This window comes from Podarcis pityusensis (genome assembly GCF_964106645.2).
Source record: "Podarcis pityusensis genome assembly, chromosome: 6".
Taxonomy (NCBI): domain Eukaryota; kingdom Metazoa; phylum Chordata; class Lepidosauria; order Squamata; family Lacertidae; genus Podarcis; species Podarcis pityusensis.
Genome location: NC_138030.1, coordinates 2,555,995 through 2,575,476, shown reverse-complemented (window position 1 = coordinate 2,575,476; position 19,482 = coordinate 2,555,995). Strand labels below are relative to the sequence as shown.

Genomic DNA, 19,482 nt, shown 5'->3' with positions numbered 1-19,482 from the left:
CAATGTTCCCCGGATCATGGCTCCCCTGTTGCTCTGAAGCATTCAGCTGCATCCAACGGGGCTTATTCCCCTTGCTCTCCTTTTCTCATGCACCCTCTGGAGCAGATCTTGAAGATGCATGAGGGACTGCAGGGGAGAGGAAAAGGGGAGATCTTTTGCAAAAGCAGAATGGCAGCATTGTGTTTCCACCTTTAAGACAGTTAGTAGAACTCTGTCAGTTAAAGAAAAAGTTGTTCATATGTAATTAACATAAGATTTCAAACAACATGTAAAGCATTCAGCAAAGTTTCCCCACGTTGATCGGTTTTTAAAAATGATTTTGCCCCAATTAATGCTGTCCCTTTGGCACCAAGGCAGAGCCCCCCTGAGATCATTACAGCTCACCTGACAAGAGCGCAGAAGTATGGTCTCTTCTGCCCTGGACTTAACCCGGCCATGCACTTTCCTGATGCGACTTTTGTTGAGTTGGGATACTAGCACCTGCTGCTTCCAGCTTCTCATTGTTGGCCTTTTTGCAGGGGAGTTCACTCATGAAATGCAGGTTCGCATAAGACAAGAAATGGAGAAGGAAAAGAAAACAGAGCAGTGGAAGGAGAGGTTTTTTGAGGACTACTATGGGCAAAAGTAAGTGGGTGTTTTTATTGAATATCTTTAAAAAACAAAACCACAAACTAACTTCACCTGTTTCTGTGCTATCACTTGTGGGGGGGGGGTGTAGTGTTGCAAGGGGACCTGCAGAGGTTTAACTCTCTCAGGGAGGCCACAGTTCACCATCTCTACCTCCAACCTTTTAATTTTTAAAATGATTTTTTACAGGTGATATCCAGCCAAGTCATACTTGGAATAGACTAATCTAATTTAATTGACCCAAGTTCCTAATGCTGGCTATCACCCTAGGTCTTTCAATTTGCAAGGGCAATTAAAGTTTTGGCAAATGAATATGAAGGTAATGGGTTGACCTAGCAAGAATTAGCACTTTTTAAAAATGCTGTAGAAATTCAACGCAGAATTGCTTTATAATGTACAACAACCTAAGTTTATCCTGAGGTGCCCCAGTTGATCTTGGCTACTGGCTCAGGCAAGGTGTCAAGTTCCAGTAGAATCAGCAGTAATACCATTAACTAATTTGGGGTTCCTTTCACTTCCTGCCTTGTGTCCCTGACCTACAGGCTGGGCTTGACTATTGAGGCGCCTCAGCAAGAAAAAGCAGCTCCAGTCAACAGAGAAACCAGGGCTGCCTCAGCTGCCCAAGAGGAATCTCCAAGGGTGCAGCGTGGCCCTGTCACGCGGCAGCGAGACGGACACTTGAAGAAGCGCGCCCTCCGGTGCAGAACCCGGGAGAGCCTGAGCAAACTCTGCGAGGCAGAGCACGTGGAGGCGGCGGCCAAAGAGGCACCGTCCCCGGAGCCGAAGTCCCCCAGTCAGAGGGACGCGAAGCCGGAAGTGGACTTGTGCGAAAGGAGCCGGGTGTCTCCGAAATCGGAGATTTCGCCTGAGGCCACCAGGATCCAGAGCAAGGTAGAAGATGCGATGCCGGCGGCTGCCACGTTGGGCAGAATCCCCAGCCTGTCCCAGGAGCCCCAAGACCAGGAGTCCAAGGAGCAGAAGAGGAAGTGCTTTGAGCAGGCTGCCTCTGCCTCCTTCCCCGAGAAGAAGCCCCGGCTTGAAGATCGTCAGTCCTTTCGTAACACAATTGAAAGTGTTCACCCAGAAAAGCCACAGCCCACCAAAGAGGAACCCAAAGTCCCACCCATCCGGGTAGGTAACAGCCTCATACCAGGTCCTCCAGGCCTTTGGGGACCAGGGCTAGAGCGACCTGAAGCAGCCTGTGTTCGATACGTCTCCCTCCCTCTCTCTCTCCCTCTGGGCATGGGTGGGGAAGGAAGGCAAGCAAGCAGGTGGATGAGCTTGGAAATGCCTTCCCTCCCTCAGAAAGAAAGCTTATTCTCTCTTCTGTTTGCTCGTCTGTAAATGGAGGGTTCCTCTTGCAGTTACTTCCAACAAAGCCTTTTGCTTGGTTCAGTATAGCTTAAATGCACCCATGCCATTAAGAGCTTTGGGCACTGTCCTCTTAACTTGGCCCCGCTTGGACAACTTTGGAGAGCCTCTCCCATACCCTCTGCCCCAGTCCCATTTGGGTCAATTCCTAGAGCTTCACTCTTGGCAGAGCTTCAGCTTGCACCTTCTGGGTGAGAAAAGGCCTGAGTTGGAAAGGTTTTCCTGGGCATAGATTTTTTTACAGAAGTGTTTTATTTGCTGCCTGCCCAGAGCTCAAGGTTCTTGCAAAAACAATGAAAAGCATTAAAAGACAGTACAACAAAAACCCAACTAGCTTATCAGATACTACTTCTTCCTAGGACTCTGGTAATGAATGCCTTTACCTGACTGCATTCCCAGAAATCTTTTGAGAATAACAGTTGAAATGACGTGCTTGCAAGTTTTCTGGAGCCCCATCGAGGGCTCCTGTGCAGTAATTCTAAAGCACACATACCTGAGCACCAGTGCATTGTGTAAAACTGTTGTTGTTCTTGTCTGCTTGTTTTACAGATTCAACTTTCCCGCATCAAACCCCCCTGGGTGGTTAAAGGTCAGCCAGCCTACCAGATATGTCCTAGGATTATCCCCAATACAGAACCCTCCAGCCAGGACAGAAACGGGGACTCAGCCTCTGCTGACTTTAAGGCCTGTGCTGTGCAAGGCAGGATCCAGCGAGAGGCTGCTTCTCCTGCCACCGCCATTGGAGGTGGGGGTGGGCCGGGAGGAGGTGGAAGGAACACGGATGAAGGCGGTGGTGGTGGTGGCGGCAGCAGCAGCGGCTGCAGGATCCGGCAGCCCGGTCACCGCCCCAAATACTGGCGACCGAAGAGAACTCGTGGGAAGTGCAGGTCAGATTTACAGCGAGCACAGCTATTGTCGTTTTCACACCTAGAAGAGGAGACCGGCTTTGAGCTGGCCAAAGCGGACTCTTGCGTGCAGAAGGCCTCTTCCCTGCAGGCTGAGGGAGATTTTGCATTTGGGCAGGCCTCCAGCCTGACTTCACTTCGGTCTGAAGGTGCTACCCAGCTTGCAGAAGCTTCCGGGGGCAGCTGCTTGGGAGGCGCTGTGGCCGAGCCGTCCCTTGGTCACCTAGCCACGGAGACGCCAGTGGGCAGCTCTGGGCAGCTCCCAAGTGATATAAGTAGTGAACCGTCTGCAGGCGCTGCTTCCCAGGAGGGACGTGGTAGGAAGGAGGGAAGTGAATTTTCTCCAAGCAGCAAACAAAGCCGTTCTCCAGTGGCTCTCTTCAAAGGTGCAAGTAGAACGGAAGGGCATGAACATGGCCACTGTTCCCCTCCGAATTGTGCCTCTATTCTGAAAGAAACCACCTCTGGTACTTCTAGCCGTACCGTTGGTCTGGAGAGCAAACTAGAAAAGGGGCTAGATATGACACCTGGCCCAAACATAGAGGAGCATATCCCCAATCCAGAGAACTTCAGCATTGTCGGGACAGAGGAACTCTCCTCACAGTTCCACATGGCCCCAAGCCAGCTGGCCCCACAGCAGCACGAAAGAGAAACGGCAGGCGGGCTACACACCACCAGCAAGGATGAAGCTTCTCTGTCGAAGCCATTGCTGTCTGAAGGCCTTCCCCCATGGGAGGTGTTGCTGAGGACAGGAGTGGAGACAGACGGACAGCAGGCGAAGGCCAAGCCAAGCACCAGCCCCTCCAGTGACGAGGAAACCAGGAGCATTCTGAGCGAGACAACAGAGACAGCATCCGACTTGGAAGCTGAGCTGACGGATGAGAGCGCAGAGTTGGGGCAGCACTACAGCAAAGCTACCGAGAAAGGAGCTGATCCCGACAGGGGCCACCAGGAGGAATATAACAGGATCAAATTAGAAAGTTTGGTTAGAACTGACACTTCCTTGTGCAGGGAGGGCTTGCCGTCAGAAGCAGGGGCCACCAACACCTGTCAACCGCAGGCATCTCGTCTGCAGGAAGCTTGTGAATCTTCCCTCCGTGTTGATGCAGAAGGCCAGGAAAGACCTCTGGTGGTGGAGACCCCCAAGCCTCTGTCTATAGAAGCAAGCAACCCTCTGGTGGTTCAGTTGCTCAAGGGAAGACTGCCTCTCAAAGCAGTTCTTCCAGGGGCCCATGGCAGCCCTAACATAGTAGCTGCAGCCTCCTCTCTGAACAAAGTTTGTTCTTTTCCAGTGGAGAGCAAGTGCAAGAGTTCCCTTTTCCAAAAGCCCTCTAGGGATGAGGGGTTGGACATAAGTGTTGAAGTTGGCAATGGATACTGTGCACCAAGGTTTCCGAGGGACTTCCCCAAGAGGCAGTGCACTTCTGGCCCAACACCTTTGCCTGTGGAGAGGGTAGAGAAGGACCCAGAGAAAAGCTCAGACTCTCCAGATCGAGCAGTGGGTACTTCCCAGAAACCTGATAAGCTGGGCCTGGGAGGAGCAGCGTTCTCTTCCTGCACTTACAACAATAGAAAAGATTCCTCTGCCGCTGTCCCTGCAGAATCTCTTGCCCCTGGGAGCCCAGAAGAGAAGCTGAAAGCAACCGGCACAACCTCTCTGGGTCCAGATCAACCGAGAGGAGGAGCTCTTGGGAAGAAGGTCTTTGGCTCTGGCTTCCCCTGCAGTACAGCTGCCAGAGCCCAGTACCCCAGAGTCCTGGAACCCTCTCCCATCCTGGGCATGCTTTCACACAGTAAGCTGCTGCCGCCCCCCAAGAGTGCCGCGCCTGGACATGGCGTGCAAGTCACACGGGAAGACTGGCCTCCGAAGCAGCGTGCGCACGTTGGAGGAGGCGGCGGCAGAGGAGTGGAGAACAAGAAGGTCCTGCCATGCTCTGGCCCAGCCAAGAGGAACGTGGAGAAGAGGAAGGAGGCCCCTCCAAGCCCTGTGGAGCTGATGGAGCACCTGCAAAGCAGCCCTCTTGTTGGGAACTTGCCCTTTTTCAAGTGGCCAAGGGAACTGGGGAAGGGACTTGCCCAACCCCTGGAGCCTTCCTCCATCCCTTCCCAGCTCAACATCAAGCAGGCGTTTTACGGGAAGCTTTCAAAGCTGCAGCTGAATTCTGCCGGCTTTAATTACGCCTCCAGCGTGCCAGGCTTCCCCAGGAGCCTTGCAGGAAGCATGATGCAGCTAAGCCACAAAGCGAACTTTGCCGCGTCCCGTGGCATGTCCCTCTCTGCACAGATGTTTGCCGATAGCGGCAGCATGGAAGAGATTTCACTCAAGTGTTCATGCAGCCTTAAAGCCATGATCATGTGCAAAGGCTGTGGGGCGTTTTGTCATGACGACTGTATTGGCCCCTCCAAGCTTTGTGTGTTGTGCCTTGTGGTAAGATGATGAATTACGGCCCTGGAAAAGGGATTTGGGGGGGTGGGAGCTGTATATTTCGTGTGTCTGTTTTGATAACGAGGATTCTGGAATCTGTACACAAGATATTCTGGTCATAATAGAGGCAATGTTAGCACTGTATATTTGATTTTCCTGCTAGGATTGGACCATCCCGTTTCTGAGGGGTTCCCTGCCCCCACCCACAAGAATTGCTGAACATTCTGCTTGCTTAATGCCTTTCTTGGCCCTAGTGATTTGTGTTCCTTGAGCCCTTTGAGGAGGGAGGGTTTGCTCCATGGGAACTGGAGCCAGCACCATCCTTTTTTCTTTCTTTTTTAGCGGCTGGGTTAAGTAGACCCCGCTTGGCAGGGGGAGCAGAATTCAGTCTTCCATTCTCCCTTCCTGCAATCTCCCTGGCTTGGGTTGGGGGAGAGAGGTGGTTGGTTTTTCTAGATCCTTCCACTTAGAGAGAGCAGGAAATAAATGGTTGTGGGCTTCAGGGCTGGACTGCAGGATGAGGGTCACCACCGAGATGGTGAGTGTGGCGTCATCTTCCGTATTGGAGGGGCCTGGCTGTGCGCAGCTGTGTCGGGCAGAGGCTTCAGCTGCCATTGTCTTCTGTCGCAGGCAGCCTCTGCGCCAGAGGAATTGTAACCACCAAGGGGCAGTGGGGCTGGGTGTGACCTTTTTATTTTCTAAGCAGAAATTTTTTAACTTTTTGTTCTTGGGTGTAAAAAGTGAAATGTTTGGCTCCTATATGTACCCTCTATGCATCTGTTGGATCATGTATTTATATGTTGTACACAGTACTGGGCAATTCTGTAAATTGATGTTATGTACATAAAAGGGTTTTTTAAAATTCATTTATTTTTCAGGCTGCAGCAGTATTGCATTAAAGTGGTGTCAGTTACTAATTGCTGTCCATAATCGGAGCTGTTGTGTCCTGTCCTGCCTCACGCCTGCAACGGCCTCTCCTGCTCTCTGAGCGAGAGGTGCAGCGTTTGTTTCAGGTCTCGCTCAGCTGCTCTGGCTCTGAAGTTGTGCTTCTCACTGCCCCTCTTGCAACTCTAGAGGGAGCTGGAGGCAAACGCTCAGGTGGCACGTTTAGCCGGTGGGAGCAGGCAAGCCAGCGCACCTCGCCTTGGGGTACCCTGCGTTGGCTGCAGCGGGCTTCCCTCTTGAGGGGCAAGGGAGGAAGCAAAGACTCCATTTTCATTAGAGCAAATGGATAGCGAAGGTCAGTCATCTTCCTCTTCTCCTTTAGCTCCTACCTACCTCTTCCTTGACCGGACTCCTCTTTTTCATTAATTGTAGCCCTCCCCGCTCAAAAGCTATAGAAGTGTAAAACCTGGACCTCGTTTTCCAGAAAGGTTTACTCTTAAATCAATGTAGCAGCTTTTTAGTTGGAAACGTGGAGATGAGAGAGGTTAAAAGAATTGCGGTATTAAAGGCAACTAAGCTGATGGTCTAAAACCTGCTTACCAAAGATGGGGGGGCAGAGTTGGGGCCCCTCACTCTGCACCCCCTCGGGGCCACTGTAGTGTACAGACTGATGCTGGTCTGGTGGGGAGGGGGAGTCCTCTCTGATGACCCCTGGTGTTGTATGTCCCTTGTGGTATTGGAAAAAAAATAAACATTTTGAAAAAGCAAACTTGTGGTTTTAATCTTATGATATTTCACCAGTTCCATGCATGGTAATTAGCAAGGAGGGATGTTCTGGAGACTTGCTTCTTGTGCAATGCAGTAACACAGCTCCCTGCCGGAAAGCATCCCACACTGAAGTTGCCCTGGGTGGGGCTGCACTCCCCTAGGAGATTTGCAGATGGGAGGCGTGCTCCTGTGTTCAATGCTGTCGTGAGGTTTGGGTGGTCTTGGCGGCTAGGATTGCCTTTTTCAGCTCTGGCTGGTTCACTAACTCCAACCGCTGCTGGAGGGAGATGACTCGGCCACCATACTCCATGCTCTGGTAACTGCCATATTGGATTATTGCAATGCACTGAATGTGGGGCTGCCCTTGAAGACGCCTCAGAAACATTAGTTGGTCCAAAAATGCAACGGCTACATTACTGGCTAGGGTTCTATTTAACATGTGTTAAGGGACGTGGGTGGCGCTGTTGGTCTAAACCACAGAGCCTAGGGCTTGCCGATCGGAAGGTCGGCGGTTCGAATCCCTGCGACAAAGCACGTCAAAGTACAAGTAGATAAATAGGTACCATTCCAGTGGGAAGGTAAACGGCATTTCCGTGTGCTGCTCTGGTTTCGCCAGAAGCAGCTTAGTCATGCTGGCCACATGACCCGGAAAAACTGCGGACAAACGTCGGCTCCCTCGGCCAGTAAAGCGAGATGAGCGCCGCAACCCGAGTCATTCACGACTGGACTTAACTGTCAGGGATTCTTTAACCTGTGTGTTAAAACAGCTGCACTGGTTGCCAGTTTAGTTTTGGGCCCAATTCAAGGTGCTCACATTGGTGTTTAAAGACCTCAATGACTCTGGTCCCAAATACCCAAAAGACCACCTCAGGTGCTGAGATTGGTAGGGGAGGCCGCCTGGTGGTAGTTCCTCTGTCCTTTAAGAGGCCTGGAAGGTGGTAGACAGAGAGATGGCCTCTGTGGTGGCCTTTAAGCTATGGAACTCCCTCCCCGCACCCAGAGGTGCACCTAGCAACTTTATTATAAAGCTGACATCAAATGCTGAAGAAAGGTGCCTGTTTGACCCTGGCTTTTGGCATGAGGTGCATATATTTATTTTTTCATAAGTTATTTTAAACGGGTTTTAATGTAACTCATCCTGGGACCTTAGGGTGAAGGGAGGATGCTTAATTAATTAAAATAATAACAGATTGGACCAGAACACTGCTCTGCGTAGGCCTATAGATGGGAGAAGTCTACAGCTGCTTGGTAGCCACACTGGAAACTAGAAGATGCATTCTGTTTGTTATACAGTGTTTATTAAGTAGATTCAGTCTTATAATATGATATACAGACTCAAAAAAATTCCACATACTTATGAAATCAGTGCATTTAGCAAGTAATACCATGGATGGAAAGAACCGCTCGATTTAAACAGCTCGTTGGTCTTTTTAAGTGAATGGGACAAGGAGGTTGGCCTGTGCTACTCATTTCACAAACAGAACAGAATTAAGTTGCATTACATAGAACAAACACACGTTCTAAGAATTAAAATATTAAGCCACATTTACTGGAAAAAGATCCACTGTATATAACACAAAAAGTATTTCCATAGCACATGGAGGAGGAAGTGCCCATCTGCTTAGAAGAGCCACATGAAGTTGCATAGGTGCCTGTCGGGGAAGGTCTTTTTTTTTTAGAATTCAAGAGATTTAAGCCATAAAGTGTCACCTTCTCAAGCTGGTTTTAAGTGCCATTGCCTTCCTCTAGCGTCTCTAGGGAAGTCTGGGTGCCTCTTGGGCTTTGTCAATAGCTGCTGAAGGTCTCGTTCCTGGGTGCCCCACAGCCCCCGTTTCTTGTGCCCTGGTGCTCAGGAAGCAGAAGACAGAATTAAGTCGTGCCATCCTGTGGACTGACTAGCGAGGGAGATTCTAGCTGTTTGCTTTCACCTTAGTCCTACCGTACTAAAGATCCCGATAGCTGAGCTGGTCGCTGGAGAACATGGAATGGCTTGTGTACAAACCCTTTGGGTTGCAGCAGCACATCCCAGGAGTGGGGCGGGCATGCGCGCTTGTGCAGAGAGATGGGCAGGGTGCCGATGAGAGAGTCTGTGGCTCTGCTAAGCAGATGAACAAGGGTGAGGGGGTGTCTCACCAAGAGCAGGTCTTGCAGAACACGGGATGTGCTGGGAGTTCTGTACATGTAAACAGTACACTTTCACTGAGTCCAAAGTCAGGAGCAAAAAGTACAAAGGTTCACATTGGTCTTAGGTAGATACAGGCGAAGAACTGAGCTGTACAGCTCTGAAACAACAACCAAACCGAACTTTCTCTAAAGCACCACTAAATTATATAAAAATCAGACCATGGACAGATTGTAGTTGGTATTCCGGTGAAATCACTAGGCTACCTTGTAAAAAGTTTTACAAAAAATTACAAATCAAAATCTTATTTAACCCTCTGAGTTCAAAGCAGCATTTCTCGTAAATGAACTGGTACTAAACGTTACAGCCGTCTATGAGAGAGGGGAGGGCCTTCCAGTGTTGGGAGAATGTTGGGGGGGGGGGTTTCTACTTGGAATCCTGCGAATGCCTTTCCCTGGCCCAAAATGCTGCTATGGGGAAGGGACTTGTGGGTGGAGATTTCTCCTCGGTTTTTGTAAAAAGACCTGCTAGCCCATGAGTTCTGTGGGTTCTTGTCCTGTTTTTAAGAACAGGTGGGCTGGGCCTTCTGCAGGAATCGGGGTCCCTACTCAATAGGGATCATCGGCTGAAGACCACAGAGATGTCCTAAGACAATTAGAGCTATAAACGCACACACAAAAGATGGCTTCCGTGGCCCGAATGTGACCACGGATGCTATACTTACCTGAACTCCACCCAACCCTGATGTCGGTTGTGAGCCCCGGTTGGCTTTCCCGTTGGTCTCTTTCCATGAGCCTTACCAGATCAGTCTCAAAACATTCTAACCAGTGGTTTAAAAAACGAAAGCAGCAACATACGCACACGAAGCCAAGTTCCAAAGTGATCTAGTGAAGAGGACTCTAAAAAGTTACACCCGGGGTGGGGTGGGGTGGGGGAGACCTTTACCTAAGCAGCCTGTTCTCTTGGGTAAACAGCCCCCCCCCACGCCTCATGGCTATGGCTCCTGGTGGCGCCCCCAGCAATGCGAAGGCCGCACATGACAAAACCGAACACCAGGATTTTATTACGGACAGCGATTGTCTCTGCCACACTTTCAACGCTCAGGGTTGCACAGAAGCGGTGTGGTAAGGGCTGATTCTTTCCTGGGCCTTTCACAATAATAAATATTTACAGAAAATCAAAGTAGAGAGGGAGAAGCAGCAGGTCACGCGCACCTGGGTGTTCTCTGCTGCAGAGGAAATCAAGAGAGAAGGGGGCCTGGAAGGAGGGCCTTCCCTGGAACCCCTGGGGTGTCACTCGGCGGACTCAAAATAGAGAAACTCTGGGGATGTGAACTAGGATCAGGAATTCTCATGTGCAACAAAGCCACGCTCACGGAGAAACAATGCAACCGAGCCACGAACAGCCGCAATTGCCAAGGGTCTGCAGTAGTTTGTTCCTGAGAACTTCTTGGGTACAAAATGTGGCTTAAAACTTAAGTCTGATCCCAAGCAAATATACGGGGAAGAAGGTTCCTCTCAAACAAGCAAAAGTCGTTTCCGTACAAACTGGGCGTAGGAATGGAGTGTTGTATTTCTTTCACCTCATGAAACAAGGCAAATAAAAACTCTGAACGAAAGAAGTTCACTTCCGATAGGAAAATGGCCCAGTATTCCTGGCCTATGGGCCCTAAATGGGAGAGCTTCCAACTTAGGAGTGCTGCTGCTGCAAATTTCTCCTAAACTTTGCAAGGGCTGGTACTCTGTGGCCCTTTCCCTAGCAAGCTGTGGCATCACGGGGAAGCTTGGGGGCAGTCAAAGTTACCCAGCTGGGAGCAGAGGGGAGGTGTAGCAAATTCACCCCATCTCTGAGGCCTTGGGCTTTCTGGTGTCCTCTGCGGGCACTGAGCAGTTCCCACGGCCTGGCTCTGCTGCCTCAGCTCCTCCATTCCTGATTTTAGCAGCACTGAAAAAATATTGCACTGAGCAAAAAAGCAAGTGCATTTCGTGGGTGGAGAGGCATGGGCGGGGGCTGTGGGAAGGAGAACTGGAGGGGAGAAAGTAGTGGCTCAAGCCCAGTTCCACGCATCAGAAACTGGGCTTCTTGCAGGAGTCCTTTGCCTAGTTGGCTGCAAAAAAGCCTTTATATAAAAAACAAAACCCTTCCAGGAATGACGTGAACAGGAAGCTGCATTTCATCCCTTCCCTTTCCCCTTCATGCAACCCTGCCCCTCCCCAAAAAACAAAGTTAGGAAGGGCAGCGAGGAACAGGCCTGGTCTGCTGGCTCAAATGCCCCTGAGGGTTGACGACTGGACTCTCCCCAAGTCTGGAAAAAACCCACAACGCAGAGTGAGGTAGAGTGTGGAGGAAGAAGGCTGGGCAGCTGCTTCTCTTCTGGGCCCCAGGGGCTTTTCCTTTAAAGTGACCAGAGCAAGTCCTGCTAACTGGAAGTGGCTGGGGGACGGGGCTGGCCTCTGAGCCCCGCGGCTTCTGCCATAGGGCTGCCTGGTGGAAAAGTGGGAAAAGAATCAGAGGGTCTGCAGCTGCCTGGGCGGCTGGTCTCCTCATCCTCACCCTCCAGCCCCCCGGGAACATGGGACGGAATGTGTGACGGTGCAGGATTAAACCTCCTCCTCATCTGACAGACATAAAAGTGGCAAATCTGTACAAACTCAAAAATTCATTTTCAAAAAAAGAAAGAAAAATAAATTAGGGGGTGGGGGGAGAGAGGGAGAAGGGGAGGAGAAATCCTGGCGAGGGAGGGCCCGTTTCTCAATAAATATGGAATTTCTAAGACATGGAAGAGGCAGGATGGGGGGGGGCAGGTGCTGGAAAGGGGGCTCTACAAAAGTAAATTCTGACTGTGCCTGTAGCTCCATCCCCCCCCCCAGCTCTCCCCACCCCAACGTCTTCCTCCCCCCCAAAATAGTCCTACGTCTCTCCAGGCTGCAGGCCGGCTCCTTTGGGTCGGTGTTGGAGTGCACTGGCACAGGCAGGTTCAAAAGGCAGGTCCTCAGGCCCTGGGCTCCTGCTCCAAGAAGAAACAGATCTTTTTGGATCCCACCTTATAAAAAAATAGTCAGAACCTGTGCCAGCTTGGAGGTGGTTGGTAGGCAGAGCAATGGCCAGTCCTGAGCAGATTATCAAAGGGAGCCCCTCTGCAAGCAAAGGACAGTGTCTTCTGGCACAGGAGCCAAAGGGAGGCCAGCAGTCAGTTCTGCTGTAAAATGAGGTTTTCCAGTTCATCTGCAGAGCGGAGGAGGAAGGCTGCGGACTCCCGGTAGCCGGCGATCAGCTGCCGCACCGCACTGATCTCCGTGGGGCTGAGCTGGGCGGCTGGCACCCCCCTGTTCGTGCTGTTGGTGGTGGCAGGGGTGGGGGTACTGGGCGCCCCACTTTTCATGCTGAGGTCGGTGGGGCCTGCGGGCAAAGAGCAGGAGAGGGGCGGTCAGGAAGCACAAAGGATGCTGCTAGCAGGCGGGTCACGGGGGAGCCTGCCCTCCTCCCCAAAAGCCCTGCCCCGGAAGAGAGATTTCCCGTCACAGGGATGCGTGTTGCTCATCAGCCTCCGGGAAGAACACAACCTGTGCAATTTGGGTGGCTGTTTTGGCTTTAGTGTGACTGTCGTAAGCCACTATGAGCCAAGGGGCAAAGCAGGGCACATGTTTAAAGAAACAGAGGAGCACCCGCAAGTACATCAGTGTTAGCAAGCAACGGCTGTTTGGGCTCTGAGACCACATTGCTCCCCAAACACTGTCTGCGGCTGTCTGCGGCTGCCTCCAGAAGGATGGCAAGGCAGGGCAGCCCAGGGAGGTGTAGACAGCCAGGGAGGGAGCTTTGGGCAAGCTTGACAGGCCAACCATTTGCCCTAAGCAGGGCGCAGGAGATACCAGGTTTGAGATGGGACAAGGAGCCCTGAACAAAGAGAAAGTAACCAAACTGGGAAAGTGCCAAGCAGAAGGCTTGAGGCCCCAGGGCTCTCCAGCAGAGGAAGGGCCAGTGCCCCCCGGGCAGAGTGCACTCGAGGACCTGCAATCTTCAAGGAGCAAAACGCATCGCCCTCTCCTCCTCTCACTCAAGGGGATTAGGCTTCAGTGGCTGGAGCCCAGGGTGGGATCTTGCTTCAGAGTTAAGAGGCATTAGGAAGGGATGAGAAGCGTTAATCCCAGAGAGGCATCTTTTGCGGCTCCAGAAATCACATCCTTCCAGCGAGGGCAAGCGGTGAGTGAGAGGAGGCCAGAGGCCACTGAGGCACACCTCACGACAGGCACTCAGAGGATCCTCCCTCCATTCCCAAAAACCAACAGGACAAGATGGCGGGGGTTCACACTTCCACATTTTGTCAAAGGAGCCCCAGAGTCCCCCATTCCTGAGGCCAAAGGCACAACGAATGACAGACGCACAGGGCGAGGGGCTGCTGTGTTGGCTCACGAGACTCTGGCCTGGACTCACCCTTCGAGGGCAACACCTGAGGGCACAGAAGGCATTCTTCAGCCTGAGGGCTGCATGCGCTTGTGGGGGACCTTCCACAAGCACATGCCAGTAGTGAGTGCGGACAGACACAAAGGGGGGGGGCAGAGTCACCCCACACTTCCTCTTTTTCTCACATGCGCACGAAACATTCATCGACTCCATTCTCTTCCTGGCCCCTTTCTCTCTTTCCCCTTCTCGCACCCCTCCCTCCCCTCCTCAACTGCCTCGTTTCCCCAAAGCAATTAGGCTTTTTAAAAGCTCCCCGTGGCACCAGTGAAAGCTTTCTAAAAGCATAATTGGCGGGGGGGGGGGGGGTGTTGAGCCGGAGCTTCTCCCCCCCCCCCATCCTCTGCTTACCATTACTGTGATTCCCTGTCTGGAGCGAGGAGGCAGGTTGCAGGCTGCCTCCAAGGCTTCCGTAGCTCCGGTAACTGTAGTTCAGGCTCCCGTTGATATAGACGGGATCTTGGGAGAAAGAAGAGGCTGGCAGTGTGTAGGACGAATGAGTGATGGCGGCTGAGTCCCGGGAGTGCTGCTTGTCCAGGGCAACCGGCTCATCCTACAGGGGAGGAATCATAGAGTTGCAGAACTCGAAGGGACCACAAGAGTCATCTAGCCCAGCCTCCTGCAATGAAGGAGGCTCTTTCCCAACATGGGTCTCTAAGCAAGGGGTGTACCAGTCAGGGGGGAGGAGCGTGCATGGCCTCAGGTCCCTCCAGCCAGGCAGGGGCTGAGGGAGACGAGGAGCCCTTTAAGCCAAATACCCAGAGGCCTGTTCTTTCCTCCCCCCCCCCCCGCTCTGCATAGCACCACACCCGTTGCCTGCTCTCAAAGCACAAGGGCAATATGCAGTCTGCACAGCTTGTGAACAGGTGGCGATGGGGCGAGCGCAGGCGCAGCAGCTCCGTCACAGCACCCCCAGGGCACAGAACCCTGCGTCCAGCGCCAAACCAGAGGTCAGCTCCAGGGCCCGTACCTGTGACGTTTGGTAGATCTCCAGCCGCATTCTTTTGGCTGCTTTCCGCGTCTCGCTCTCGCAAGCGGCTGCCAGGATGTTCTCGGCCATGGCTGAGGTCAGGTGGGGCGGGGTGGGCCTGGTCTGGGGACACATAGAGCCAGGAATGTCAGCCGTCGGACAAGAGGGTCAGTGGGTGGGCAGGCAGACCAGACAGTCAAAGGAGAAGAATCACCAGCTCAGGGAAAAATGAATGGTTCTGTATTAACATGCTTATATCCCTCCTTTTGGCTTCCAAACGCCCCCAAGGATGCTTAGAACACATCAGTTAAGAACAACCAAATAAAGCAACCAATTAAAACCCAAGAGGTAAAATCTAAGGGTGCTCGTTCAAAATGCCAAGCCACGTAACAGGGAAGGAAAACCGAAGCAACTCCAAAGCAGGGCACAACAAAACAAAAGGAATGTTAACAATGCGCTGAAAAGCCCATCAGGCATTCCACAATCTGGGTGCCATGATAAAAAAAAAAGTCCTGTCCTGAAACCCCTCCAAACTCCTGATGACATGCTTGGTTCTAAACCATTTAGGGCTCCCCCCACTTTAAAACAAAAACAAAAACTTTTCCGGATTTAAGGACACTTTATGTTGTACCCACAAGCAAACCAGAAGCCAACAAAGATCAGTGAACACCAGATAAAGCAACATGGGCAGTATCCACAGCCGCAGCCTTGCTTGCTGTATTTTCAGAAACTGACGTTTCTAAGTTTTCAAAGGCAGCCCTCTGTAAAATGTGCCGTAGCAACCTAACCTTGATGTGATGTGACCTGGGCACATGAAACAGTGGCAACATCTATGATTTCCAGGAAAAGGTGCTGTGCCAAAGCATTCCGAGCCACAGCAGCTACCTGGTGGCTCTCCAGGACCAAAGGCAGATCAATCAAATGTTTACCAACCATTAACAAAGTAGAACATATGAAGATGTACAAAAATCAAAGCCTCCGTAGAATCAATGAATTATTCCCAGGTGACAAGTTGGAAACAAACCATTGTAGTGGGTCAAGGATACATTAGAATGTTCACATATATATTGTCACCTGTTTGGTAACACATTTATTAGATCCATCAAGGAAAATGCTCAAAAGAGCCCCCAAGGATCTTCCAGGAAGCCGCCTCATAAAAGAGATAAATTATGCTTTCTCTAACCCCTTGATAAAATATGCAGCAAAGGTATGTAGGAGAGACTGTTTCAAATTTTAAGTTTGAAAGGACAGCACCTAACATGGTAGGGAACTATGGCAAATCTGCCATCTAGGATCTTAGAGGATAAAATGTTAAAACATGCCAACAAAACTTCTCTTCTGAACTTAGGCAATGCTAGAAAACTTAGATATGAAATGCAGTTTGCTAGAAGCAGGGGTGTAGCAAAGCTGGTGTGGTAGGTGCAGCCCGCGCCGTGTGTCCTCACTGAGGGGGGTGACAAAATGGTGGGCGGCACTCACCGTGGGGCGTGTAGCACGCCCAAGCCACACGTCTCTCCTGGGAGTGACGCAGTGGCTGGAGCCCCCTCAGGCTCTGCGCTGACCCAAACAGTCTGCCCATTGCCTCCCCCTCAGCTGTAGGGCAGCTGAGTGGGAGGAGGCAGGCAGGCAGACTCCTCACCCCTGTGGGTGGCTGGCCCCGCCCCCAGGCGCAGGGCACGCGTGCCGCCCCAGGTGCCCAATCGGCTTGCTCCGCCACTGGCTAGAGGCACACCAAGTCACAGCTGATGACTGTCATGTAAGTGACCCAGAAACCAGGTCAAGAGAACTCTCAGTGAATCTGATCCTAACAGCAACTTTGTTGACTAGATGGTCTCAGCTTCCTACAAACATGCAATCCATTACTGGACTCAAGCACCAATTCAAGATCCCCAAGCGTTCCCAAAATAAGATGCAAAACAGAAGACTGTTGCCAGCATTTGAGTGAGACCACTCCCTAATTCTCCAGACAAGCTCTCCAAGAAGTTTCACGTAGTGGTGGAAATTATCAACTGCTATGGGGCCCCATGACCAAAGCCCACAGGATCTAACAGCAGTCTTCCTGCACACACCCCGCCCCATCCCACCCAGGTGACTCAGCAAGGTCAGTGGGAAGGGTCAGAGAATGGAGGATGCCCAGGAGAGAGAGAGAGTTGGACAGGTGTCCCAAAGTGGCCAAGTCTTCCTTATCATGGCAAAAGCGTGGAGATGCCATCCCACAGGGCAATTACATAGACTGGGTCCAGTGAGGCTCATATGAATAAGGGATGGAAGTAACAGGGGTTGGGATGGTTCTCAACTATCTTAGGAGAGGAGATGCAGAAGGAATTGGGGATAATAATAACAATAATTAAAAAAAACCCTCACCATCTCCATGCCATTCTTCTTCATGCGGCGGCAGGATTTGAGGTAAGTGCGGATGCGCTTGCGAGCTCGCTCCTGGAACTCAGGAAACTGCCTGCTGCAGGATTCAATGATGGCCTGGATCTTCTCTTTGGGCTGTTTGGAGATGGGAACCATGCGGTCCAGATTCTCATCCACAAAAAGGCGTACAAACATCTGCAGAAACAACAGGGAACATAGGGAGCTGCCTCACACCTGAACGGATCGCTAGCCTGCCTGGTTCACAATTGCCTGCTCCAGTCCGGCGAGGGCACCAGGCTGGGGGAAGGGTGGTCTACTCTGACTGGCAGCAGCCGAAACTCTCGGGCAATGTCTCCATCACCAGTTACCACAGATGGGCTAAAGCAGGGGACAGTGTGTGCAAAGCATGGGGTTGGCCGTTGAGCTGTAGTCCCTCCCCTCTCACAGGGGAAAGGAAAGGGGCAGGCATGCTACTGAACCCTGTCTCCCCCCATAGGGCTGCCCATACATTGAAGGCCTTTAGCCGCTCTGGGTCCATTCCTTCCGAATCGTTCATCTTGTCGTTGTCCTCATGGTCATCGTGCTCATCGTCGTCATCGTCAGCGGCTGGAGCTCTGCCCACAGTCAGGTCTTCAGGGCAGCCGCTGACCTCGGTCTTGACGGAATCGTAACTGCCAGAGCTGTACGGCGGCGACTGAGGGAGGAGACAAAGAATCAGCACTTTGAACCGCCCCCCTGGCTACACCGTCTTGCTTAGCCTTCTGGCGGCTCACAGATCTCTAACTTTGGGAGAGGGGCAGAGGGCTAAAATGGGACAGAGGGGGGCACAGCCACATCACTTCTACAGTGAATGCCTGGGAAGACCCAAGTCCACACCCCATGTTAGGAAAACATTCTTCAAGAAACAGATAAAAGTTCCTTTAAGCTTTAAAGAGGGTTCCAGAATTTTCTTTAGTGTGTAGGAGTGGCACTCTTGGCTTGATTGGTGTCAGCTGCAGGTGCAGATAAAGGGAGGAAGTTGCAGGCTGCAATTTCCGCACAAGGAAAGCACACACACACACACACACACACACTGAGATTATACCGTGCTGGATATAGAAAGAATGTACTGTGGCACCTTGGTTCTCAAACACCTTGGTTCTCAAACAACTTGGAACCCAAACACTGCAAACCCAGAAGTAAGTTTTCCGGTTTGCGAACTTTTTTCGGAAGTCAAATGTGCTCCGTTTTGAGTGTTACACTGAGGTCCGTCTGTTTTTGCTGTTTATTTTGTGTTTTTGTGGCTCTTTTAGGGTTTTTTTTGGTATGTGACTGTGTGGAACCCAGTTCAGCTACTGATTGATTGTGTGACTGCAGTACATTATTCCTTTCATTTTATGGATCAATGGTCTCGTCAGATAGGAAAATTCATGTTAAATTGCTGTTTTGGGGGTTGTTTTAAAAGTCTGGAAGAGCTCAATCCATTTTGCATTACTTTCTATGGGAAAGTGTGCCTTGATTTTGGAACGCCTTGGTTTTGGAACAGACTTCCAGAATGGATTAAGTTTGAGAACCAAGGTACAGTCATACCTTGGGTTGAAGTAGCTTCGGGTTGAGCGTTTTCAGGTTACGCTCTGTGGCAACCCGGAGGTAACGGAACGTGTTACTTCCTGGTTTCGCCGCTTGCACATGCTCAAAATGACGTCATGCGCATGTGTGGAAGCGGCGAATTGCAACCCGCGCACGCGCAGGCGCGGGTTGCGTTCGCTTCAGGATCCAAACGGGGCTCCGGAACGGATCCCGTTTGCATCCAGAGGTACCACTGTAAATAGTTTGTACATATTAGGAACTGAAATGCTTATGCAACCAGTCAAGCAATAAAGAAGCTCTTGACTGAGGAATTTGACTATGACTACTGTTCTTCTCCTCTGCCTCCGGGGGGGGGGGGGAAACTCTGCTATAAACAGTAAGATGAGGTTTTACTGAGGTGCCACCACACAAGCAGGAAAGTACCTCTAATACCCCCAAAATATGGGTCAGTCTGAAGTGTCCTCTTCTTCCACCTTGGGGATTTGAGGACAGCAGTGCTGGATTAAACTTAGGCCTAGCATTCTGTTATCAGTGCTAGGAAGCACACAAGGCAAAGCAGGAAATTGAAACACACACACCCCCAGCTGTTTGTTCCAAGCAGTCAGAGAAAGGTTCAACCACCATGAGGACCGGTCAGCAACCGCGAATCCCCCAGAACCTTGGCGAGAGCTCTTGCCCATGGAAATCCCCTTTCTGTGAGGTCCATGAAGCAGATGGTGAATTCATCTCACCATGCCCTGGTCATCTGGTCATTCTCTACAGACGCCATAGGGCTCCCCTGCTGTTTTGGCTCCCAATGGGCATTTATTTCTGCGAGAAGCTCCAACCACACGAAAGAAGGGCCACTGGGCCAGGACCCCCCAAGGCCGGTGACTCTGCTTCCTTTCTGCCCTAAAAGGAAATGTTTCTGGCTGAGATAAGACTAGGAGCAAGGCCCCTGGCTTAGGAAAATTTGCTGGCACTGGTCTGAGTGTAGTTGGTCGGTGGACTACGGTGGCGAAGGAACACAAAACGTGGAGTG

The 19,482-nt window shown here is 51.4% G+C and overlaps 2 protein-coding genes across 9 annotated transcripts in view; one reads left to right on the top strand and one right to left on the bottom strand.

Annotated features, from left to right (window-relative positions):
* The window catches only part of ASXL1 (ASXL transcriptional regulator 1), a 32,908-nt gene extending 25,926 nt beyond the window's left edge, over positions 1–6,982 (top strand). For both annotated transcript variants that reach the window (XM_081010995.1, XM_081010994.1), the window contains exons 10-12: positions 519–624; positions 1,170–1,758; positions 2,548–6,982. In XM_081010995.1, coding sequence (XP_080867121.1) covers positions 519–624; positions 1,170–1,758; positions 2,548–5,340 — 3,488 coding nt within the window. In that variant the 3' untranslated portion in view covers positions 5,341–6,982. The remainder of the gene's footprint in view (positions 1–518; positions 625–1,169; positions 1,759–2,547) is intronic.
* Positions 6,983–8,257: 1,275 nt separating this feature from the next.
* NOL4L (nucleolar protein 4 like) overlaps positions 8,258–19,482 on the bottom strand; it is a gene marked incomplete at its 5' end in the record, with an annotated part of 131,212 nt that continues 119,987 nt past the window's right edge. For all 7 annotated transcript variants that reach the window (XM_081011128.1, XM_081011129.1, XM_081011130.1 and 4 more), the window contains 5 exons: positions 8,258–12,502; positions 13,913–14,114; positions 14,532–14,654; positions 16,896–17,087; positions 17,401–17,586. In XM_081011128.1, coding sequence (XP_080867254.1) covers positions 12,294–12,502; positions 13,913–14,114; positions 14,532–14,654; positions 16,896–17,087; positions 17,401–17,586 — 912 coding nt within the window. In that variant the 3' untranslated portion in view covers positions 8,258–12,293. The remainder of the gene's footprint in view (positions 12,503–13,912; positions 14,115–14,531; positions 14,655–16,895; positions 17,088–17,400; positions 17,587–19,482) is intronic.